The sequence below is a fragment of the Pholcus phalangioides genome, unplaced genomic scaffold (assembly GCF_987345545.1).
Source record: "Pholcus phalangioides strain wild (caught in Gottingen) unplaced genomic scaffold, Ppha-v1.0 ptg000022l_1, whole genome shotgun sequence".
NCBI lineage: Eukaryota > Metazoa > Arthropoda > Arachnida > Araneae > Pholcidae > Pholcus > Pholcus phalangioides.
In genome coordinates this window covers 18,047,698-18,072,931 of record NW_028301615.1, presented here as the reverse complement: position 1 = coordinate 18,072,931, position 25,234 = coordinate 18,047,698, and the positions used below count along the sequence as shown (strand labels likewise).

The following is a 25,234-nucleotide window of genomic DNA, read 5'->3' as shown; positions in this document are numbered from 1 at the left end:
GGATTCTGTAAGTGATGATATCAAATGTCACGGAGACACTTTTGTAGGATGGGATCCAATCTAAAAGCATGTTTAAAAATGTAAAATCCATGCGTAGATGAGAATTGAGAACTAAAACGCCATATTGAATTACTAATTGACATGAAAAGTTAACGCGTTTCCTCGTTTACCGGAAAAAAAAAATATTCCAATTTAAAAAATCAGTTTGGAAACAGTTGAAAAACGTGCAAAATAACGTTGACGCGTTTGGTTTCCATTTTTTCTCACTTTGAATATAAATAGTGGAAGAAATTTTTTTGTATTTGAGACACGCTTTGCACGTATACGCACAGGAAACTTCCCTTGAAGTCGCCGTAACATCCAGGATAGTGTGGAATGATCAATGCATCCAGCCTAATAATTCCACGCGCAGCAGCGTTTCTCAACGTTGCGGCACTTGCGAAAGACCTTGAAATAATTACCTTATTATGCGCATTACAGCTTTGCCAATGATTTTGCTATCACTCCTTGTGAAGTCTCGAGAAACCTCTTGGTTCCGCGGAAATCCAGTAAAGTCTACAAATGGCTTCACAAAAAAGGTGGCACCTAATGAAATATTCCAACTGGGGTTTTGGATTTAGATTTTCTTTTTTATGGCACAAGAACCATCTAAGTGTTTCCCGAAGTGGGTGATGGAATGGTCCAGAGGGGCGATAGAAGCTACGGATTTAACATAGGATCCTACGGGTTCACTTGAGTTGGGGGGCGACGAGATATTTCTGAAGGGGGCGACGGAATGAAAAGTTTGGGAAACTGATCTAGGTCAAGCTGCGCCAAAAACACATGTCCATATAAAAAAGGAATACATACAAGACTTATTGTCATATCAAAAAGATAAAGTACGCGCGTGAATCCAATTGGAGTTTCAACCTATTAGAAAATGTGTGCTGCTCTCTGCGGACAGATTTGTAGCCCCACACGGTAAAGCGATAAATCCACCTCTGCCCTCTGCATAGAGAACGAGGGTCTCCTAGGTTAGTGACCTACCAAAAAGGAGTGACTATCTCCATGTAGCCATGCTGTCAAGGGCGGCACGAGCTTACCAGCCACCCGGATGCAAAGCCACGTGTCATCAGTGCCGTCTTAACGCACGTTCTCACCCGGGCACTGCCCTCGGGCTTCAATAAATGAGGGCCTCACAAAAATAACTGGTTGATATTTTCAGGTAGGGCCTCAAAAAAACCACTTGGCCCGCGGGCCCCCATGGTGCTCTCAAGACGGCCGTCTTATTCCTGATGATCTTGGCATTCTGAAGATACGAACTAAAGCTGTCCTAGAGCCCTCAGCTGGAATGGAGGACGTTAATCTGTATAAACCACATGTGCCTCCCACAAAAACGACCCTGGTGGAGAAGTCTTGCGGGGCTTTTTCCAAAAGGGGAGACTAGTATAGACCTTTTAGTTACGTATCACTAGTACAAAGCCACACCATAATTTACCGAGAATGTACATGTCCATACATCCCGCTTTTTGGTTAATGTTTTTTAACCGTTCCCAAAATCAAGGGTTGAGACGAGAACATTCCGAATTCTTCCTGTGCCTTTATTTGACAGTTCCAGAAAAATTACTGGGTTAAGGTATCAAAATGCACACTTGCAAGAATCCATTTTATCGCAAAAGGCTTACGGTATTACGGTCCTGTCAATTCCCCCCCCCCCCCCCGCTCTTCGTTGTGAACGAATGGCTCTAAAGCAGGCAACCCGTTGCTCGTGAACTCTACGGTGCTCCCTGAAGCACCCAGAAAAATGACAAAAATTGCTCCGCAGAGAGTCCCTAACCGAGAGGTTAGCGCACCATCCCCCCTCAGAGTAAAAAAAAAGCTGCCGTTTGGAATCTGCAATTGTAGGTCCGTCTAATTGGCCCTCGTGTTCAGAAAATGACAGTAGTGCGACAAAAACGACAAAACTTAGGAGACCCGTGGCACATTTTCGGGTGGCTTAAGCTACCCGCAGCGCACTTATAGATCCCCTCAAGTGGCCCGCGGAAAGTTCCACAGCACTAGAACGAAATGGCACATTTCCAGACCAATTTAGCGGCCCGCGATGCATTTTCAAACCGTTGAAGTGGCCCGCATTCTCCAAAAAAAAAGTTGAGCATCCTTGTTTTAAATCGATAGTTGACGCGTAGTATATTTTTTTTAAACATCATGCGACTAATCGCTGGCCACTAGATTAGTTCCTGATCACTTGACGGATTGCAGTCGAAAGCTCATTCTTCATCAGGAAGCAACAACAGCTGGAATCGAGCCAAGTAACAAATTCAACCACCGAAAAAAACATTCAAAATTCACTTACAAGGATAAAAAAAAAAACCCTAACCGCAGAAAACACCGAAATATTAATAACATTATGAAGCTGATTGAAAAAAAACCACTTGTTTTCGGAAATTATTTTTCAACATTTCTTAAAAAAAAACAAATTTAAGTATTAATTGAGGGTCAAATTCTCGACGAGGAAAAATATTTCGACAAATTCTAGAAAAATCTGAAAAAAAAAAAAAAAAAATTGGCATTTCCTTAAAACGCAAAAATCGGATAAACAAAAACGAGGAAAAAATCTAATTAAGATCGCAAGTTTGCGTAGGAAAAAAGGGTTCCCATCACGACGACCTTCGTTTGCCAAAAAGAGCCATTTTTTCCCCCGCTCATTTAACGAGCGGGTTATATTTAAAGAAAAAACCCATCCAATATCTCGATAACATTAGGTATAGAAGAAAATAACACGAATCGAAATTTAATCTTGTTTTGATGGTCTTGGAATCGTCATCAATTTGTATTGATCGATTTGGAGGGGGAGGAGGAAAATTTTGGAAAATTGCACGTGGAAGTTTTTACGGAATTTTTTTCCCAACGTGACCAGCGCTAACTAATTACCATGCATCTGATTGGAAGACTTTTCTAGAAGATTGAGATTTTTTTTCCCCCTCCCTTTTGAATCTCAATGGGCGATTGTTGGGAACATCAAACTCGTGTTAGTAATATCATGGCCGTAACGAATACGGCCAAATACGTGGCTCGACATTCTGTCTTTAACCATCTCGGCGGCATTGACGAGATATCTCGCGTCCTTAAGAGCGTCGTATTTCGGCATTTACGAGCCTAGATATGAATAACAGATCCAATAACCTTTCGTTGGATTTCTTGATATAGTCGAATCTCTTTATAACGAACGCCAAGAGACCGGAGGCATCGCTTCGTTACAACGAAATTTCGTTATAATAAAGAAATTTCAGGTTACCTAGCATTGTTCCTATATAAAACTTATTTGGGGGATTAGAAAAGTATTCGTTAAAACGATAATTTCGCTATAACCGTATTCGACTGTATAATATGTTTATATAACAATATAATTTATAAAACTTTTTATAAATTTCACTGATCCACGTAATAACTAGCAAACAGAAAAATCCCCCAAATGATATTCCAGGTTTTCAAGACTTGGAATTTGTGCAGGTGATTAATGCTTCCCCCAATCCAAGAATAAAAACCTGGAAGGGAAACAACCTCGCTACAACGGTGTCGCTCACCGGGGGTGACTGTCAAGACCAGTGTTTCCTAAAATGACAAACATTTTGGCCCGCTTTAAGGATCGCAGTTTCACTTTTCCTCCACGAAATATGGTTACGCTTAAAAATGAAGTTTGAATTTCTTATTTATTCGAACCCGTAAAGATATTACTAATGTCTATTAGAAAAATTGAATATTTAATTCTATTGGAACTGTGTTCTCAAAGTGCGTTGCGGTTGCTGGGGTCGTCTCCAAACTATTTCAGGGGCGTCGGGATGAGGCGACGATACTGATGCTTGTTCCGGGGATCTAGCCTTGGGAGCGGCTTATGAACGTTGACCGAGGCAAGAGAGTAGCGGGTGACAAAAGTTTAAGAACCACTGAATTAGAATAAGACTTGGATCTGCCTACGGATCACCTATGCCATCGTCGTGAATCATTGAGACACTGATAACACTCATGTAGTCAGACTGGGATGGGGCCATGAACGTGGAATCGGGGACTGACACACAACTTTTCAGAACTGCAGATTTCAATATACACTTAATTCAGCCTGTGACCCCCACGCCAAAAGGCTCCTTTCGCACTCATTTCAGTGTTTCCTTGGGCACCCACATTGGCCTCCCTTCATTATATTTACTACCTCATCCATGTCCAAGAGCTCCGCACGGCTACCGAGTATTTTTCTATAACTGTTGCATAGCCCCAGTTGGGCCAATTTTATAGTAGTGTTACGAAATCAGCCTCAACACACAATACTATTTTATTTTTTCTCTCTCCCTGTTGCTTATCCGGCCAGACTGCCAGCTGGAGTTTTCCCCCACCCCGGGGAGCACAGAGCTTATATAGCTGGTGCGGCAAAGTCTGGTCGTGCTCGGTTCGTTTAGTTTAGTCAAGCGTCAGATCATACGACAAAAAAATGGTCGGGGGATTAACAATTTCCAGATGAAATACAATCGAGCCCGCTTATAACTAAATCGAATATTACGAAGTATTCATTATAACTAATTGTTTTTCCATCCGAGTGAACCTGCGATACCAAAATAACGTTAAATATATTGCGAACAAAATGTTAAATGTACACAAGAATTGCCGTGAATATCTGATACAACGAAGTTTTTGGCAAGAATGGAATTTTACTCATAGGATTAAGTTGCATAAAATTCAAAATTCTTTCGGAAATCAAGTTCGAATGCGAAGTACCACTGTACTACATTCCGAGAAAGGCTACGGGTGTCAGTCATCTATAGATACAAACTCTTGTTATGTTCAGTCTTTAACTGCTTGTTAGCGTTTCTCCGTCTTTGTAAACGTCATAACCATTGAAATGTCTAACAGCTTGACAAACCACTCACACCAGTGGTTCTTTAACTTGGTGGTTCTTGAACAGGAGTGCCGAACTCGGCACTCTTGAATACTCTAATACTCTAGGGCTATGATGCCCTAGAAGCCGTGAAGCACACTTTGAGAACCACTGACTTCACCTCATGGGTCTAATATTGTATCCAAATCCCCGCAAATCATTGTGCGACACATGAATAGTTTTCATTTCAAATCTGTAAATACTACTTGTCACATCTTCGCGGACCGCTGAGAAGCGCTGTTTGAAGTGGATTCCCGAATTGAACTCTGGTGTATATCGTGCATAATGAATATCGGATGTTGCGAATGTTTTTCACGTTCTCGTGCGTCTGCGTTGTGCACAGGCAAGCCCGGATACATTACAATACGGTAAGTAATTTAAGAGCAGGGCGTATGAAAAAGATCTCCCTGTATACAAGAATCGCTGCTGGACTTACCTGTGCGATGAAATATTCCATGATCGATCCAAAAACCGCCGCCAAGATCCCACCGACCAGGACAAAGACCAGGCCGAGCACCAACATGGCGATCGCGCGACGTTTCACACACAGAGCTTCCAACATATCGGTGAATCCCATCCTTGACGGATTACGCGAGTGAGAGATCAACACACTAATCACTCAACTCCGATCAACGAAGTTCAGATGCAACTCGGAGACGAGCGGGGAACTAAGAGCGTCGACGGCACCACCACCAAGCTTTAAAAGGTACGTGACGTCAGGGCAGTACTCGTTTGCATACCAACTTTGGGAGGAAAAAAAAGGAGATTCTCGAGCGTATATTTTTCCAGTTTTTGGTGATGATCTGGGAAAATGATCCGGGATCCATCAGTGATGCGATTGTCTTCAGTCGATTGGCTTCCTTGAACAGAATCAAATGTCTTGTTATGATGAGCCAATAAGATCTGACCAACGATTGCGAACGGCTATACACAGACATCTACGGTCGAACCAAGATTTAAATCAATTTCGGCTGGATCGAAGGCGATTGAGCTGACCATTCGAATGCTAGTTGTGTCATTATTTAAACCGGAGGGGGGTTCTTAACCTATACGTTGTGACCCAAAATTGGTCACAGGGGCTCTCTAGATGTGTCTTACAAATCCACTTACAGTCAGGGATTCTTTAGCTGTGGATCACAACCCGAACTTGATTCACAGGGGATTCCGAAATGGGTTTTACAAATCCACTGAACGACAGGGTTTCTTGAACTATTGGTCACCACCCAAACTTGATTGGTAGGGCCTTCCGAGATGGAGTCTTACAAACTGACTTACAGCTAGACATTTCTGAGCTATGGGGGTCTTGATGCGCAGTAGCTTCCTGGATGAGTCGTACAAATCGTCTGATAGTCCTGTTATAAATGCGCTTACTGTATCACTGGCTTCACTCATTTAGAAAAACAAACAGTCCTATGGGCCGCGAAGCTGATCTTTCTGTTGATTTTGGGTCCAGGTCGAGAAAAGGTTAAGAACCCCGATTTAAAAAGTTCGATTAATTCTTTTGGCGTGTCTTGTCTCCTAGATATTTGCAGATTCTCTGAGGATAATCGCCAATTCTTATCCATCTGTTAGGGCAACGTTTCACACCCCTCTGAACACAAGTACCAACAAAACCTCTGGAACAATTTGACGGATCAACTATGGTACGCGATTCATCCATGCGAACTTACAAGCTCGCGGATTCCCCAGGACTCAAAACGGGGAAATTACGAGACCGTGGACTCTCCCAGGATTTAAATAAAAACAAATTATTAGCATGAACTCCTAGGGACGAGAAAAGAGAAATTATCAGTTATGAACTCCTCAAGATTCGAGATGCGAAGTTTTGAGATCGTGGACTTCTCGGGACTCAAAAAGGGAAATTATGAGTTAACTTGAGCTTCATAGGACTTTAAATGCGAAATTATCACCATGGACTCCCCAGGACGCAAAATGTTAAAGTATTAGTTTACAGACTCTTCAAGGCGGGAAATGAGAAATTATTAGTTATGAACTCAGGACTCTAGATGCAAATTTTGAGTTCGCGGACTCCTCAGGACTCAACATAGGGAAATTCCCAGCGTGAACTCCTTAGGACTCAACACGGGAAATTATTACCGTGAATTCCTTAGGACTCGAAATGTGAAGTCATGAGTTTGTGGACTCCTCAGGACTCGAAATGGGAAATTATCGGCTTGAAAAGTCCTCAAGACTCAAAATGAGAAATTATCAGCATAAAGTCATGACTCGAAATGGGAAATTATGAATTCGGTGATTCCCCCCAGGACTCGAAATGGGAAATTATCAGCTAGTCACGGTGTAGGAGTCTGTTTAGTGTCATCACCGAATATCGAGTGACGTTTCTTCACTAAAAAAATAGTCGTTGTTACGGCCGCCATCGCCGGTGGTGTTAACGCCAGCTGGAATCGTTTTGGTCAATCGACATTTTATTGGATTCAAAAGCAAAAACAAAGAAAAACACAACCTCTTCTATAGAGTGTGAAAAGGGTTTATCTCTCTACGCATTTCCTTTCTATTTCCTTTCTGACAACGGATAAGGGCGCGACGAACACAGCGTATATTGCACATTATACAATTCTAATTACATTTTACAAAACTACAAGTATTGCATTAAAATAAAACAATTCTGTTGCCTTCCTTCGTTCCTTGTAAGAAATTCATTCAGCCTTGGTTGCTTCCTCGATTCATCCGTTTGCGCCACTGTGTGTAGATTCATTTTTGCAACTTGTATTATTGCAGGCATATGCTAATGTATACTTAAAAAAATTATTTACTTTAACAAATTAGGGATACGCAACCCTTGAGCATTTCTAGGGGGAATTCCAACCCTGTCAACCATTTTCAGGAGAGCGCATCGCACACTTCCTACTCATTTATAGGAGAACGCATTGCACGTACCCTACACATTCACACGAGGACGCATCGCACGTCGCCTTCACATTTCCAGGAGAACGTATCGCACACCACCTACGCATTTACAAGAGAACGCACTGCATGCCTCCTACGTATTTACTAAAAAACGCACTGCATACCTCCTACGTATTTGCAGGGGAACGCATCGCACGCCTCCTATGCATTTACAAGAGAACGCACTGCATGACTCCTACGTATTTACAGGAGAACGCATCGCACGCGTCCTACGCATTTACACGAGAACGCATCGCACGTCGCCTTCACATTTCCAGGAGAACGTATCGCACACCTCCTACGCATTTACAAGAGAACGCACTGCATGCCTCCTACGCATTTACTAGAAAACGCACTGCATACCTCCTACGTATTTGCAGGGGAACGCATCGCACGCCTCCTACGTATTTACAAGAGAACGCACTGTATGACTCCTACGTAATTGCAGGAGAACATCTCGGTGAATATTGCACTTGGGAACATGGAATTTTTTTTTGGTGTTGGCATTAGGAGAGACAGGGCAACAACTCTATAATTGGATTTTTCAGGACTATAAAAAGTGTTATTTTAATTTAATAACGATACAACCCCTTGCAACATGAACTATGCGTATGACTTCTATACGTTAATCGGATACTTTTTCTAAGTGAAGCATGCCTTGAGAATCACGGTTCGCTACTAAAACGCAGTACGTGTTGGTAGCTATGCACCCTGCATATATTCTTTGGACACAAGAAACAACAGGTTAAACATGATAGCTCTGAGGGATTATGATCTCTGTCTAGTTCAAGAATCAACAGCTGTCGAAAACAGTTGTGCCCCTCCCTGAAGCACCCGATTTCAAATAATATTTTTGGTGGAAAAGTCAGCACATACACATAATATCAGAATGTATTGAAAATGCTGAAAAATACATGTGCCACTGATCAGCTTTCGCAATTATTAACAACCTCAACCAATTCAACTAAGCATTTCTTAGTGAAATTAAACAAGCGTCTCACGGAAACATTGAGCATTTTTGATTGCACATGCGCAAATTCGGATCAATTTCTTCAAATGAAACGGCGACTGATCGCCATCTTCTTCGGCACCAGCTCATACTTGCGACCGATATTTTCTTCGAAATGAGAAACGCTTTTTAACCATCTCAGCGGCAATGACGAAATATCTCGCCTAACCTGAAACACTCTTGTTTCGGCAATGCCGAGCCCAAACGTGTTTAAAACGATGCTTCTCACCCAAGACCATGTTTCCCATCCCCCAAAACCTGTCAGATTGACTGCCAGTTGGCGGAATCAGCTTTGATAATAGGAGAGAGACGATGTATGCGTATAATATAAAAGTAATTGAAAAATCTCGACATGAGCGTATTTTTTTCCTCGGTTTATTGTTCCCGGAGTTGAGGGGGATGGTAAAGCACTATCACTAGCACAAAATCGGGGGAAAAAAATATTCCTCTTGGAAAAACGTTACCTTTTTACAGAGGGTTTAGTGATTTCCGCTGTGACAGTCAATGATGCAGATCTGTAAAATTTTAAACTGTGGAAAAGGGATAAACCCCGTTTTGACACTAGCTAGAATTCGAATATTTTTGATGATCACGCGCATGCGCATTATAAAATGTTCAATGTCCCTGCGGGATCCTTCAATTGAAAAGTCGGACAAACTTTGAAAAATTGGCCATGTGAGCATTTCTCTAAACAGTCCGTTTATTTGACCATTCATTTGTACAGTAGATGGTTGGAGAGACCTTCAAAAGTAATTCCCATTTCAATATTCATCCGATAAACGTTGATGAAGGTATATCGGGAAGACCAACCTTGGTGCACGTCTGAAGGGATCCATGGATTCCTCCCTCCCTCGACATGATTTACATCAGGGGTGCACAACCTTGTCAGTCGTGGGCTAGAAATTTGTTTATAACTAGTGACCCGTATTTTATGGAATATACTCCTGTAATTTTGACCGTCCCAACTATTTTTTTAAACGTCCCGTTTTTTCCCCTCATTTTCAATAAGGCTTTGATGAATTTTCGAAATCAAGAGTTAAGATTATTTTTATGCTTATAAATAATATTATAATAATTACGACTGTATCATAATTAATTATAATCAAATGAGTATATTCATCTCACATATTTGTCGAACACATAGGTTTTTTTCGTTAATTAAATTTTGACGTGCTGTACCCGTCAGTCTCCACGACTGCCGATTCTTGGCAATTTTACATACTTTGGACAACTTTTTCGGCTGTAATGGCAGCTTTCATTGCCTTTGACAGTATTTTTGGCTTTTAATCGACGCCTTTAACTGCTTTTGGAATTTTTTCGAAAACTTTACTTGCATCTGACAATTTTTTTAGCTGTAACTGCCATTTGTACTTGCTTTTGGCAACTTTTTATGTATCGAATTTTCAACACTTGCCTTTGATAATTTTTTAGCTGTAACCGGCATCTTTATTTGACTTTGACAATTTTTTTCGCTGTAACTGGCATTTTTTGCCCTTGACAATTCATTTTATCTGTAACTGTCATTTTTACTTGCTTTTGAAATTTTTAAGCTATAACTGGTATTTTCACTTGCTTTTGACATTTTTTAGCTCTAATGGCATTTTTACTTGACTTTGACAATTTTTTTAGCTGTTACCAACTTTTTTTTCTTGCTTTTTACAATTTTCTTAGCTGTAACTGGCATTTTTACTTGCGTTTTTGACAATTCTTTTAGCTGTAACTGACATTTTTACTTGCCTTTTTGACAAATTTTTTAGCTGTAACTGGCATTTTTACTTGCCTTTGTCAATTCTTCAGCTGTTTTGAAAAATTCACTTGCCTTGACATTTAGCTGTAATTATTGCCTTTTTTAGCTGTAATGACCGCTTTGTTTGTCTCTGACAATATTTTTGGCTGTTACTGGCATTCCTACATCTTTCGACAATTTTTTTCGGCTGTAAATGAAAACTTTAGTTTCATTTGACAATTTTTTTTAGCTCTAACGGTGACTTTACAAGCCTTTGAGAATTTGTTTTCAACTATGATGACATCTTTACTTGCCTTTGACAATTTTTTAAGGGTATTCAGTATTTTTAGGAAAGGAATATGTCAGTCTCAGTATTTAACGTGTTGCGTGTATATATTGACATTTTTCTACCAGAACACCTTTCGCAGGCCAGATGGAACCACTTGTCGGGCCACATTTGGCCCGCGGGCCGGAGGTTGTGCACCCCTGATTAACTTATCATCTTCAATTGACTAGAAACCATCACAAAAGCCCATCTCCACTTATTCTCCTTCATCGCTTTCGAACAGCAAATAGCTTTTCAACACCGCCGGTATGCAGAGATGCTCAACGTTTTCGACGAATCCAGGGCCCCATCCCATAATCCTCCTGATGGCACAACGCGAGGAGTGCTTCAGGGACAGCGGGCTGCTACCTCGCCTGAGCAGAACAATCTTGTGCCGGTTGCTGAGCAGCACCGATCCCTCGATGAGGCTGATGCAAAAGTCTTCGGCAGCTGACGCGACCAAGTCCAGCACGTCCGGCCTCTCCCTGCAGTCAATGTGGTGGAGGGACTTGAGGATCCCCATCGGATGCTGCCTCTGTCCCAGGAGCACGATCCTAGCCCCGTAACGGAGCAGCAACTTCACTAGTCGTATGTCCGGCTTGTCGCAGGAATAGAAATACTCTCCCAGTGGCGGCTTCAGGACCGGCCCGTGGTCCGAAAGCGTCACGGCGTTCGGATTGGCTCCACTTTCCAGCAGCAACCGGACGGTTTCGAACTGAAACATACAATGCCTGATGAATATCACATTCAAAACAAATTTTTCAAAAGGGAGATATAGAGCAGGGGGTTTCGAAGTGTGCATCGTGGGCATCTCCCCCCTTCCCCCCAGGGGTGTCTTCAAATTTTTCCTGGGGTGTCGCACACGAGCCGAGGATATTGATGCGTCTCAGCACAATCATATCATTAGAAATCAGATTTTACTCCACCATTTGCTTAACTGTCATGAGATATAACCGCTATGGAAGCCACTGGTAAACGATCAATAGGGGGAAGAAACTGCAGCTAAATTATGGTAGCCATAACGTCGTAGACACCAACGTTGTTCATATATTGCTATAAGGCAATTTCCAGCCAGTGAAACTGGGTGAGGAAATGAATATTCCAAGGTAGTGGTCGCCCCAGGTTCCGTAGGGTAGGTAAAGAACTTGCTTCTGACGTTCTATGCCCGGATCGAACGCGTGAACTTTGATGGTAACGTTCATAGGGAAAGACTAGCATCTTACCACTGCGCCACTAGGGCCGAATGAAACCGACAAACGATATAAAATGACAAACGATAGCTCAGTGATGCCACTGGCAAACGATGGCTGAGTAAGCCACTGATAAACGCCGGTAGTCAAGGTATTGCTCGAGCATTGAACATAATGTTCACTTGGATATGTATGAAGACCATACGTCACACATTCAACAAAAATGTCTCGTTTTTGATAAATCTACCATCGCCCGAACTGGGGGGGGGGGGGGAATGAGCTATATTTGAATGATGATTGATGTTGCTGAGCAATACCATTCAGATCATTGGTGTTGCTTTAGCAACATGAGCATGGATGTTCCGACGTCCCTGCGAATGGTAAACAATGGCTGAGTAAGACGAGTGGCAAACAATGGCTGAGTGAGGCGAATGGTAAACAATGGCTGTGTAAAGCGAATGGTAAACAATGACTGTGTAAAGTGAATGGTAAACAATGGCTGTGTAAAGTGAAACATAAACAATGGCTAACGGAAGCGACTGGTGAATGATTTGCTAAGTGAGGTCACTGGCAAACGAGTGATGCCACTACTAAACCACACATGCACCTCGTCCACATTCCCCTGCGAAACTTCTAACAAATTGGTATATATTGGAATACGCGTGTACGTGTTGTGAAATTGACGTGAAGTTTGTTTCTGTGTAATGTTTCTTATGCGAACTTGTGGCGAGATCGGCCCTCATTTGTGCTTTGAAGTTGGAAACCACAAAAAATCAATTTCAGCCGAACACCACTGTGGTGACCGTGGGGTTCGAACCCAGGTTTTCTGTGGTTCTCAACTTCGAGGAACAAATTGCGAGTCGATCTCCCCGTTAAAAAGTCTCGCCACAGAGAGCAACAGACCTACAACGGTACAATTATTCAATTATCACGCTTCACTCACAGTCAGAAAAATCATTGGCAGATGGCAGCACTACACATAACAAGCATTACGCAGAAACAAACTTCACGTTGGGTTTGATAAAACGTACACGCGCATTCCAACATGTACCAATCCGTTATAAGTTCCGCAGAGGACTGTGAACGAGGTGTGGTTTAGAAGAAGGTAAATGATATCCAAGTAAGCCGGTGATGGCAAAGTAAGGTCACTGGTAAATGATGGGTAGGACAAAGGAACTACTGGTAAGTGATAATCTGCGTAAGAGAGCCGCGAGTAAATGTTCACTAGGGCAAGGGAACCTCAAGGGCCAAAAAAGATTTCCTTGAGAACTATTGTAGAGAATAGGTTTCGTAGTTACCTTGTTATCAATCCTTTCCGTCAGAGCGATGTGCAAAGCCGAACCTACGACCGCGGAACCGGCGTTGACGTCGGCGCCGGAGTCGATCAAGAACTTGAGCATGTCCAGGTTACCACGGAGGACGGCGAAGAATATCGGTGGCGGCTTGGCGTAGTCGGAAGCCAGCAAGACGCAAGCCCCGTTGCTCACCAGCAGCCGAACCACGTCCAAGTTCCCGCTCAGGACAGCGTAATGCATCGCGGTCCTCTGGTCTTCGTCCGTCATTGCGTTCACATCGGCCCCGTAACTGATCAGTAAGTGGGCAGAGTCCAGGGCACCGGGGTTGCGACAAGCCTGTTTCGTAGACGAAAAAAAACAAAATTATGAGTTTTATTAGATTTATTTCACTCAAGCTTAGGGCGGCACTCGTGTTCAGCCTGGTCCAACAGTCATTCGCAAATATTTTCTCCCAATCTTTGCCACCCCCTCCCCCTATTGCAAGGAAGTACCAGCGGCAAAGATTGGCTACTACACACTGACCCAATGTTTTCTTGACGATTATTTGCTTTCAGAACACTCTCCGAGCATACTATCGCGTCACAATATGCCAAAATTGTGACTGTTGGCGTTCTTCAACCAATTTGGGGCCAGATGGATTAGAAGATCGGAAACGAAGGTGACTCCTTTGATCTGGGGGTGGGGTTTGGAAGATCCTGGTCGTTCTCTTCGACCCAGCCTTACCAATACCTTCTAGCTTTCAACATTCAACGATCATCGACAGGAGTGGAGCGGCCGCACTACTCTAGCCGAGACCACACTCGTGTCCAGCCTGGCCCAATACATTCCAAGGTTGGTAATGGGCGAGTAGCGTGGCAGCTCCACAATAGGCAATGGTCGTCAAATGATGGAGACAAGAAGGCATTGGGGGCTGGTTGAAGAGAACGACCAGGACCTTCCGCCCCTCCCCCCACCCCATCTCAAGTGAAAGAAGCCTCCTTCTTTTCCGATCTTCCAATCCGTCTGATCACACACGTGGGTCTACGAACACCAATATTCACAACACGGAAGCAAATATTCGCCAACGAACATTGGATCAGGCTGAGCCAGTTAGCCATCCTACGCCGCTCGTGTTTCATTGCAGCAGCAGAGCAGCAGGTAGAGGCGAACATTGCAAGCAAATATTTGCAAAGTCTGGACATGAATATGACCCCTAACATCGCCCATGACCAACATTGGATAGTATTCGATCATTTCTGAACACAAATGTATATACAAGGTGTAGTAGCCGCGTCATGAGCATCGAAGGTAATCGACACGAAACTCACTTTCATGAGAGGAGTCATCCCCTGCCGGTCACGTGCGTTCGGGTCGGCGCCATGTTTCAGCAAGAGCTCCAGGGATTCCAGATCGAGCGGATTTATCAGGTTGATCTCGTGCCCGAGGAAGTAGCTGGCGTTCGGATTGGCGCCTCTCTTCAGCAGCAGGTTCGCTGCCTGGTAGAAACCGTTCTTCAGGGCCAGTCTCAACGGCTCGTCTGCCGGTGATGCCCGGGGAGGATAACCGTGAGCTTTATCTCCAGGAAGAACCTTTTGCCAAGAAACAATGGGACAGAGATGAACAAACAAACCGAATCCATTGTCGAGGTCTTCAGTACAGTACAGAATAATACAATAAAGGGGATTCTGTATTTTGATTCAGGTTATGACTCTAAATAGGTAACACTATTCAATCTATTAATATTACAAATTTTTTGAACCGGGGCCAAGTGGGCCCCTCCTCCCCTTCATGATCCTGGGGGTTTACGGAAAATTCTCCGCCAGGAAAAATTAATTAACAATTCACCGACAACAGTTCGAAATGAGTGAGTGAGCTAGTGATTGAGCAACTAAGTATGCGAGCAATGACCGAGTGGTTAGTGAGTGAATGGCAGAGTGGTCAGTGAGTGAGTGACAGAGTGGTTATAGTGAGTGAAGACAGAGTGGTTAGTGAGTGAATGGCAGAGTGGTCAGTGAGTGAGTGACAGAGTGGTTATAGTGAGTGAAGACAGAGTGGTTAGTGAGTGAGTGAAGACAGAGTGGTTAGTGAGAGTGAGTGCAGACAGAGTGGTTAGTCAGAGTGAGTGCAGACAGAGTGATTAGTGAGTGAGTGACAGAGTGGTTAGTGAGTGAGTGAAGACAGAGTGGTTAGTGAGTGAGTGAAGACAGAGTGGTTACAGAGTGAGTGAAGACAGAGTGGTTGCAAAGTGAGTGAAGACAGAGTGGTTAGTGAGTGAATGGCAGAGTGGTCAGTGAGTGAGTGACAGAGTGGTTATAGTGAGTGAAGACAGAGTGGTTAGTGAGTGAGTGAAGACAGAGTGGTTAGTGAGAGTGAGTGCAGACAGAGTGGTTAGTCAGAGTGAGTGCAGACAGAGTGATTAGTGAGTGAGTGACAGAGTGGTTAGTGAGTGAGTGAAGACAGAGTGGTTACAGAGTGATTAGTGAGTGAGTGACAGAGTGGTTAGTGAGTGAGTGAAGACAGAGTGGTTAGTGAGTAAATGGCAGAGTGGTTAGTGAGTGAATGGCAGAGTGGTCAGTGAGTGAGTGACAGAGTGGTTATAGTGAGTGAAGACAGAGTGGTTAGTGAGTGAGTGAAGACAGAGTGGTTAGTGAGAGTGAGTGCAGACAGAGTGGTTAGTCAGAGTGAGTGCAGACAGAGAGATTAGTGAGTGAGTGACAGAGTGGTTAGTGAGTGAGTGAAGACAGAGTGGTTACAGAGTGAGTGAAGACAGAGTGGTTGCAAAGTGAGTGAAGACAGAGTGCTTGCTGAGTGAGTGAATGACAGAGGGCGTGACCTAGTGAGTGAGTTAGTGACAATAAGTTACCTAGTGAGTGACTGAGTGACCTAGTGAGTGACTGAGTGACCTAGTGAGTGAATGTGTGAATGAGCGACATAGTGAGTGAGTGAGTGAGCTAGCTACTTACAGCCCAGTTTTACTCAGTCACTGACTTGCTCATTCGCTCAATTGCTCACTCATTCACTCGCAAGCTCCTTCAATTGACAATTTAACTGCCCATTCAATTCGCCATTCAATTGCTTATTCATTCAGGTATTTCTCGATTGGTCACCGATTTCCTCAATTGCTCACTGGTCCCTCATTCATAGACTCACTTGATTGCTCACTCACTCGTTGACTTGCTCACACTCGCTCACTCATCACTCCCTCACGTTGAACTGCTATTGATGAGATATCAGTCGCGCGGTGAATTTTTCCTTGCAGTGATTTGCTGGCGGTGAAATCATTGTCCAATCACGGGCCTAGGATATTCTGGGGGGGGGGGGGGCACGAGTGAAAAATCAAGTGGAAGTGGAGCCCGGGGCAAACATTATTTTTCCACCTCCACAACTTCAACATTCAATAACTATGTGACGGTGTTCTTTGTTCCCACTTAAAACTGCCGCCTCCCCCCCAAAATCTTGCCACCCGGGGCACACACACTTGCCCCTCTGCCCGTCTCTCTCTAGTTCCGGCCCTGGAAAAGATAATATTACAATTCATTAATGTATTATTGCTCTTAAACTAAGCCGGAGAGTATACTGCACGTCTTAACGCATGGGGCCTCAAGAGAAGAGGGGGCCTCAAAAAATGAGATTCGGTTGAAATTTTCTAGAATTTATCAGATAGAGCCTAAGAAAAACCACTTGGCCCGGGGGCCCACGATGCTCTAAAGACGGTCATGGTCTACTGTACTGTATACATATTGAATATACTTGTATCTCTACTTAGGGTTACTAGACGTACTTCTTTTTGATGTCATTTCAATCGTCCTTCTACGTTTCGGAAAATTCGTCCCCTTTTGTCCTCCTTTTCAGGTTTCCGGAATTATTAATATTATTTTTTTTGGTAATTCCCCCAGTTTGAAACATATACCTGGTGTTGCGAAGAGTGCACGCATTCCGTTCCTGTTTCGTATAATCTCGTAACCCTAGGGCCAAGGCTTCCCCCCATGGCCCCCACATCCTGCAGCGGGGCCCTAGGCTGGGATCTTTGGTGGGGCCCCTGGTCAGACTTTTCACGGGCCCATTCTGTAGTTAATTTATAGAGTGAAAAAGCAAAAAATGATGAGAGCTGTCCCGGGCCCCAGGGCTAGAGCCCTGTCAGCCCCCCCCCCTTTTGTAGGGGCCATGGCTTCCCAACTTCAGTGTGTTTGTGGTTTTTTCCTCCTCCTATAGACCATTAGCCGTCGAAATTCCCAGAACCTTTTATGTTTTCGTTTTTTTTAGCGGTTCTGCTTTAGTTGGGAAAAACTATTGTTGTCCACAGTTTTATTAGTAGGAACAGTGGCGCCATCTGTTGTGAAAAATATGATAAAGTGCCGTTACTGAGGGAGCGCGCACAGGCGTCCTCTTTTCTGTTTTCGAATCTGGTAAACCTATCTCTGCTTTGCTTGGTAAACAAATTTTTTTGTTGGTACAGAGGTGCCATCTCCCGTGAATAAGTGGTTAGGGCCGCAACTAGATGCTTGTTCACCTGGGGCAAGTGGGCATTTCGGCGCCCCTTGTAATGTTGTTTGAGAATAAAATTTGCACACTGACGCGCCTGCTCTCCCCTAGTTGTGGCCCTGTAAGTGGTGTTGCCAAGAGTGCACGCATGGGTTTCCGTTCCTATATTTCGTATAATCTCGTAACCCTAGGGCCAAGGGTCTTCCACATTCTGTAGCAGGGTTACTAGGCTGGGATCTTTCCCGGGCCCACAAGCTTCTAACGAACCCTTCTGTAGTAAATTTTTTGGGTGAAAAAAAAAAAAAAATGGTGGCATAATTGTCTCGGGCCCCCTTGTCAGCCCTACCCTTGTGGTTGCGCCATACGTTGGGCGTGTAGGTCAAAGGCCGGGGGGGGAAAAAAAATACTAATAGCATTTTTACGTGTGAGTGTTTTTTTGATTAGAAAACTATGTAAAACTAAAGTACGGTAGTTTCATCTTTTGCAAATTAAACACAGGACCGGAACTGGGGGAGAAGGGAAGTTGGCAATTTCCCGGGGGGATTTTAGGGGGTGTGAAATTTGTCGGTGGGTGCAAAAACATCGTAAAACCATCGAATGTTTTCCAGTGGTAGGGGAATAAAATCATGCCCCCCCAAACACACACACAAAAACCTAGTTAAGGCAACCCCACCTAAAGAGTTAACATAGACGGCTCAAACATGCGTCCTCATTTTGGAGTTTCCGAATCTGATAACCCTAAATCCGTTAAAACCTGTCTTTTCGTTATTGAGCATATTGGTGCTGCCATCTAGATTCGCGAGTATAAGAATAAATCTTTCCGTTTCAGTTGACCAAGGGAAGTGATAATTTCTTTGACACGATGTCGTCGTCCTCCCCACCCCCCCCCCCGTATCCGTAACGTCCGCCTTTATAGCATTACGGGTTTCCGCGGCGAAGGTATCTGAGTGCAGTGGAGTAGCTACAAGGGGGTTTAGCGGGCTGTCGTCCGGGGCGGAAAAATCAGGGGGGGGGGGCGTTTGAGGAGTGAATGGCCAAGAAAATTAGTACAATGGGAGAAGTGCAGCAAAATTTGTATAATCCTCCTCTGCCCAGACAGCTAGGGGCTAGGTCAGTGAATGACCAAAAAAGTGACCTAGAGAGTTCGAGGGCACTAGAGTGAGCAAAATTCGAGTAGCCCGCATACGGCGAAACCACAATCGTGCCTCTACTTACCTTTGGTAATTTTTTCGCTATAATTAACAACTTTATCTGCATTTGAATTTCTTTTTTTGCTGTAATTGGCAACCTTACTTGCATTTTTTAGCTGTAATTGGCAACCTTACTTGAATTTGACAATTTTTTCGCTAAAATTGACAACTTTACCTACATTTGAAATTTTTTTTAGCGATAATTAGTGATATCCCGGCCCGGAGGTTGTCCACCCCTGCTACATGGAAATAATACTATAGCTCTCTGTTCCTTAAAATACGGTACGTGTGATTACAGTGCGAATTTCTCCGAACCCCCCCGTTCTGACAGACCGCCGGATACCACATCGGGATACAGTGCTCGAATGACAACGGAAACGGACTTACCTTGGAGTAGTCCACCCTGGCATTGTAATGCATGAGGATGCGCATTATGCTGCAATAACCCCTCTCGGCGCACAGATGCATGGGACTGTACCCGACGTCGTCCACGACGTTCGGATCCGCTCCCCTCACCAGCAGCAGGTTGACGGCGTCCACGTGCTTGTGGTAGACGGCGTAGTGGAGCGGCCGCAGGCCCTTGGTCACCGGCGCGTTCACGTCGACGCAGTCGTCGCTCCCGCCGGCCAGGAGTACCCTGATGTCGTCCAGAGGAGAATATCGGACTATGGCGTCGGCGAGCTGACGCATCCCTGAGCGATGACCCGGAGGTGCCGGAGGCTGACCACCGCTCGACTCACGACCGTCATCAGCGTTCCCGATAGAACCTATGCAGAGAACGTCGTGGCGGTTACACAGATTTATTGATTGCAGTTAATTGATCGAATCGCGGGTGTCGGTGGATCGATTCAGTCGCAGCTGAGCAATGATATAAATCAGGGGTTTTTAACCTGCTTAATGATATAAATCAGGGGTTCTTAACCTGCTTAATGATATAAATCAGGGGTTCTTAACCTGATTAATGATATAAATCAGGGGTTCTTAACAGGATTAATGATATAAATCAGGGGTTCTTAACCTGCTTAATGATATAAATCAGGGGTTCTTAACCTGCTTAATGATATAAATCAGGGGTTCTTAACCTGATTAATGATATAAATCAGGGGTTCTTAACCTGAGGGTCAATAAACGTGGGTCTCAGTGGTTACCGATATAGGTCGTAAAAATCCACTTATAGCCAGGGATTATTTAGCTATGGGTCAAGACCCACACTTGATTCGCGTGGGCTACCAGATGGGTCGTACAAATTCACTTAAAGCCAGGGAATCTTGAAGTAGGTGTCACGACCCAACTTGGGGGCCAACGCACAGATAATAACCCATCGCACAGAGACTTCCTCGATTAATTCGTACAAATTCACTCAACAGTCACTGATTCTTGAGCTATTGGTCAAGACCCAAACATTATTCGCGTGATCTTCCAGATGGGTCGTACAAATTCACTTAGAGCGAGGGATTCTTGAGTTAGGTGTCACGACCCAACTTTGATTCGCAGAGACTTCCTAGATCAAGTCGTACAAAATCCACTGACAGTCCTGGTACAAATGCACTCATTGCGTCACTGGCTTCATTAATTTCATATAACAAACAGTCTTACGGGTCGCGAAGCTGATCTTGTTGTTGATTGAGGGTCGCGGCTGAAAAGAGTTAAAAGAGAATCCCCCTTGATATATATATATAATCCTTGTGACCCGTTCCAGAACTTTAAAAATAGCATGGGAAAAGGATGACGATTCCCTGATTTCACACAATCCCAAGCAAACTGTTTAAACCGGAATTTGATGGCAGCTGGATTGGAAATTGCTGGGATATTGGGATTCAGGGAGAACTAACTTATCCGGAAAATAATATAAACAACACTTACCCATTGAATTCACGAGGTCTTTGCAAATAACAGCTCGGTCGTGACGTCACTGATCACGTGTTAGGGAGATATTCCCTTCAAACAAAAAAGTGGTCTAAATTTAGACCGCCACCGTCTTTTGCACGCTCTCCCTCTCTCCTGTTCTTTTTTTACGTTAGAATCAGAGTAGGATCTTTTTGGCTGAAAACCAGCCTCTCGAACACCGACTTCGGAAAGATGTACTGAGCACTGTAAACATTGAATTTAAAGCTGGTTTGAGAGAGACTGGCTTGTTCCCTGAATAGTAGAAATTTGTAGAAATGTGGTGCTGTATGTAAACAGGTTTAGACTATTCGCTGACACGCAGAGATCAAAAACTGTAAACAGTTCGAGACCGACGTGGTCGCCAACTGGATGAGCCTAAATTATTACTATGTTTATCTTAGACGAATCGAGTGACTCGTTCTCATTCTTTGGCGGTTTTAAACACTCGCCAGAGCATTGAAGGCTGATAACGGATATCGGCACTTCTTTCTGTCTCGCAATTCGACTGTATAATTCAGCGGTTATCAAATTTCTGTTACCCGCTGCTCCCTTGCCCAATTCATGGTTCATCGGTGGCTATTGGTACGTGCCGGAATGTACGTGTTGTGAACCTAACGTGAAGTTTGTTTCCTCTGTAATGCTTGTTATGTGTAGCGCTGCCATCAATTTTTCTAACTATGAGAGTAAAGTTTTCTACTTCATCCGTAGCTGCCCAGAATAGTTTAAGTAGATATTTTCACACACTTACAAAAGAACCACTTCAAAGCGTATAAATATATAGGCGCGCGCACGCGCACATCAATATTTCCAACTCACCGTGATGTCCCTGACAAAATTTGTTGACTCTCCTCGGAGCCGTGACGCAAACTTTGAGAAACACTACTTCAGTGCAAAGCTGAGTTAGTGTTCAATTCGGCTTTGCTCTAATTTTTCGGGACTGCGCATGCACAAAATCGATGGGTAGAGCTCGGACCATGTTATTTGCTTCCTCTCGTGAACCCCCTGTCCATAGGCGGAGATAGACTTGGAGGTCTGGGGGGGGGGACACGATGATGATGATGTCAATTCATATATGCATATATACATTAGACCAGTTAACTTCACCTTTGACGCTGGGGGGGACATTTTCCTCCCCACACCCCCCGTATCTCCGCCCATGCCCCTGTCTTTTCCAGGTCCCCTACCAACCCCACTACCATCCAGAAGTTAGATCTTTCGCATTTATTGAAATGATTTTTTCCAGTAGATTTGTAGTGAACAAAAATTTCAGAAATAAGGTTGATATCCGGGCCCCTGGGTCTTTCTTTCTTTCATACTGGGAACCGGTCTATCACCATCGGCAATTTACTACCGAGTGAGTTGTGCCGGACGTATGTGCGTGTGTAAACCTAACAATCTGAGTGTCTAGTTTAATGTGAATTTTTAGTGCTGCCATCTGAATTTCAAATTGTGAGTGAAGTGCAGTGAGTGAGATACTTATTAGCACCATTGTGGGTCTCTTGCTCTCTGCGATGAGACTTTTTACTGGTATTCAGGCCTTGAAGTTCGGAACCACCCTGAGTTAGACTTCAGCAAGCTTCGCTCTTGTTGCATGGGCGGAGATACGGGAGGGGGGGGGGGAAGGGCCCAGCATCAAAGGTGAAGTGGACTGATCTAACGCATATATGTACAGATGAATTGACATCATCATCATCACCACCTTGCCCCCCCCCCCCCCAGCAATAATGACCGTGCCCCCCCAGACTTACAAGTTTATCTCCGCCTATGTCCCATTGGAGTTCTAGGCAGAACCAACTCACTATCATGCGCTCCTGAACAGTGTGATATTCTGGGGGGGGGGGGGGGCTCATACATAGCTGAAGTAACAACTTACATACTTGAACACAGCATTGAGATTTGATGCCCTGTTTCTATTATCACCAAGTGAAAGACTTACACAGTGAATAACTCCAAAGTATTAACCGTAATGAAATTTTAATCAATGAAACTTCATTCGAATATAAATATCTCGAACACATCACACACGGCAATGAATAACTGTATCATACTCAGTATATATGCATGTACATCAACATGATAATTATGTACATTCAGGAAAGAGGAAGACGATGATTATTACACTTACGGAGACATACGCACATAATTCAACTTACAAACAAGAATCAATATAAACACACAAACGCAACACAGTTGTTTCAATTACAAACTCATATATCATGATAATCAAAAAACACATAATATAAAAGATTCTTATTGATTATATCACAATGATAATTAGTCGTTTAAGATATGTTATTCTCGGTCTCTTATAAAGCAAAAAAAAACATGGAAAAGAGGGTGATTAATTATTTGGATCTTAATTAGGAAACCATCTTTTGTTTTGTCTCTTGGTTAAGTAAAATGTCTGAGACTATTTTCCATTTCCCTTTTTTTAAATTTGGTGGTAATGACGAAAGAAAAATATCTGATATCCCCAATGGGAAAAGATGCGAAATTCCCGACGGGGAAAGATCTCATATCCCCAATGGGGAAGATTACAAATCCCTGACGGGGAGTGATGAGATATCCCCCAATGGGAAAAGATTAGAAATTCTCTACGGGGAAAGATCTGTGATATCCCAGATATGTTGGGGAAAATTTGAAATCTTTGACGGGGAAAAATCTATATCCCCGATGGAGGAAGATTAGAAATCTGATGGGGGAAGCTGTGATAACCCCCAATGGGAAAAGATTAGAAATTCTCTACGGGGAAAGATCTGTGATATCCCAGATATGTTGGGGAAAATTTGAAATCTTTGACGGGGAAAAATCTATATCCCCGATGGAGGAAGATTAGAAATCTGATGGGGGAAGCTGTGATAACCCCGATTTGTTGGGGGCGGGGGTATTCGAAATCTTCGACTTGAAAACATCTGATATCCCCGATGGGGAGGGGGGGGGGAATCTGATATCATCGATAGGCCAGAGATTCGAAATCCTCAACGAGTAAAGATCTAATATCCAGGGGCGTAGCCAGAAATTTCGTTCGGGGGGGGACCACTTTCATTTCGGGGGGGGACCAAAGTGACAGAACAATAGATTTGGCCATCTTTTTCCCTTTTTTCGGTCATTTTCTCACATTTCGGGGGGGGGGGGGACTTGGGGGTCTGGTCCCCCCCCCCGGCTACGCCCTTGCTAATATCACTGATGATAGGAGGGAGGGGGGGGGGAAGAGATTCAAAATATTCGACGGGGAAACGTCTGACATCCCCGTTATGTTGAGAGAACATTCGAAATCATCAACGGGAAAGATTTGCTATCACTGATGGGGGGGGGGGGGGGAATTTGAAATCCCCCGTGGGAAAAGATTCGAAATCCTCGACGGGAAAAACCTGATATTCCCGATAGGTCCGGGGGAAAAACCCCGACTTTCACCAATTGGGCAACGCAATAAGAACCTGCGCCCATCACATTTTCGGCGCCCCCCTCCTTCGTAACAAACAAGAAAATTCGTCTATATAACCACTATAATTCGATGAACAGGCAATAACTTTCTTATTATACTGTATATTAATTGCCAAAACTAGTATAAAATGCACATATGTGAACCCCGATTAATAAATAAATAGGAAAATCCCTTTACATATGAATACCAAAAAAAAAAAAAAAATTATTACACATAATTCTTTTTTTATACAAATTGAGAATACATTGGTATTTACATAATGTAATTTCAAATTTATTTTCCTAAAAGAAAAAGACATTGATAATACTTCGAATTCAAACAGGAACTTATACGTAAAATGGACATCAAGGAACCCAGTTTCATGTAAAAAAAATATACACATTAAACAAAAGGACATTTTTAAAGCAAAACACAGTGTCCATGGGTTTTTTTTGGAATAGTCACGTGACTACAGTGAAACATATTATGGAGTTGGGTGAGATTCTTCACAAAGAATCTCAGCTAGTTGGAAGACTAGATGTCTTGCTGTCTTCTCGAATCGTCTTAGATCACATGTTATGGCCATGAGTGATGATAATGATGGACGATGAAGATGACGACGACGACGACGATGATGGACGAAACAAAGATATATATATATGTATATAATGCGTGTTAATTATGGCGATTCTGTCCTTTCAGAGAGTGTCTGGTGAATCGTATACAAGGTCTTGCTGATAAAAGACCGCGGAAACTTTGGTCAGTACAAAACGCTGGATCAGCGAGTCACCGTCGCTCATGAAACTGCAAAGAGAAAGGCAATGCTCAGGTTAATTACTGTAAAGGAGTACATATTGTTATTATACAGGGGGGGAGGGAGATGGTCCCGTTAATTCGTAAATAGTTTAAAAATT

The 25,234-nt window shown here is 43.5% G+C and overlaps 3 protein-coding genes across 3 annotated transcripts in view; all 3 read right to left on the bottom strand.

Annotated features, from left to right (window-relative positions):
• LOC149069925 (platelet glycoprotein 4-like) overlaps positions 1-5,762 on the bottom strand; it is a 72,140-nt gene extending 66,378 nt beyond the window's left edge. The window contains exon 1 of the mRNA XM_089250184.1: positions 5,343-5,762. Coding sequence (XP_089106310.1) covers positions 5,343-5,483 — 141 coding nt within the window. The 5' untranslated portion in view covers positions 5,484-5,762. The remainder of the gene's footprint in view (positions 1-5,342) is intronic.
• A 3,745-nt stretch (positions 5,763-9,507) lies between these two features.
• Positions 9,508-20,955, bottom strand: LOC149069924 (uncharacterized). The gene is made up of 5 exons (XM_089249836.1): positions 20,873-20,955; positions 19,397-19,776; positions 14,666-14,926; positions 13,362-13,694; positions 9,508-11,588 (listed from the first exon to the last, which is right to left on the bottom strand). Exons 1-5 carry the CDS (start codon positions 20,874-20,876, stop codon positions 11,091-11,093), a joined length of 1,476 nt encoding a protein of 491 aa, XP_089105962.1. The 5' UTR covers positions 20,877-20,955; the 3' UTR covers positions 9,508-11,090.
• Positions 20,956-22,853: 1,898 nt separating this feature from the next.
• Positions 22,854-25,234, bottom strand: part of LOC149069923 (lysosome membrane protein 2-like) — a 51,981-nt gene continuing 49,600 nt past the window's right edge. Inside the window, exon 14 of the mRNA XM_089249772.1 lies at positions 22,854-25,124. Within this exon, the coding sequence (XP_089105898.1) occupies positions 25,117-25,124 (8 nt within the window). The 3' untranslated portion in view covers positions 22,854-25,116. The remainder of the gene's footprint in view (positions 25,125-25,234) is intronic.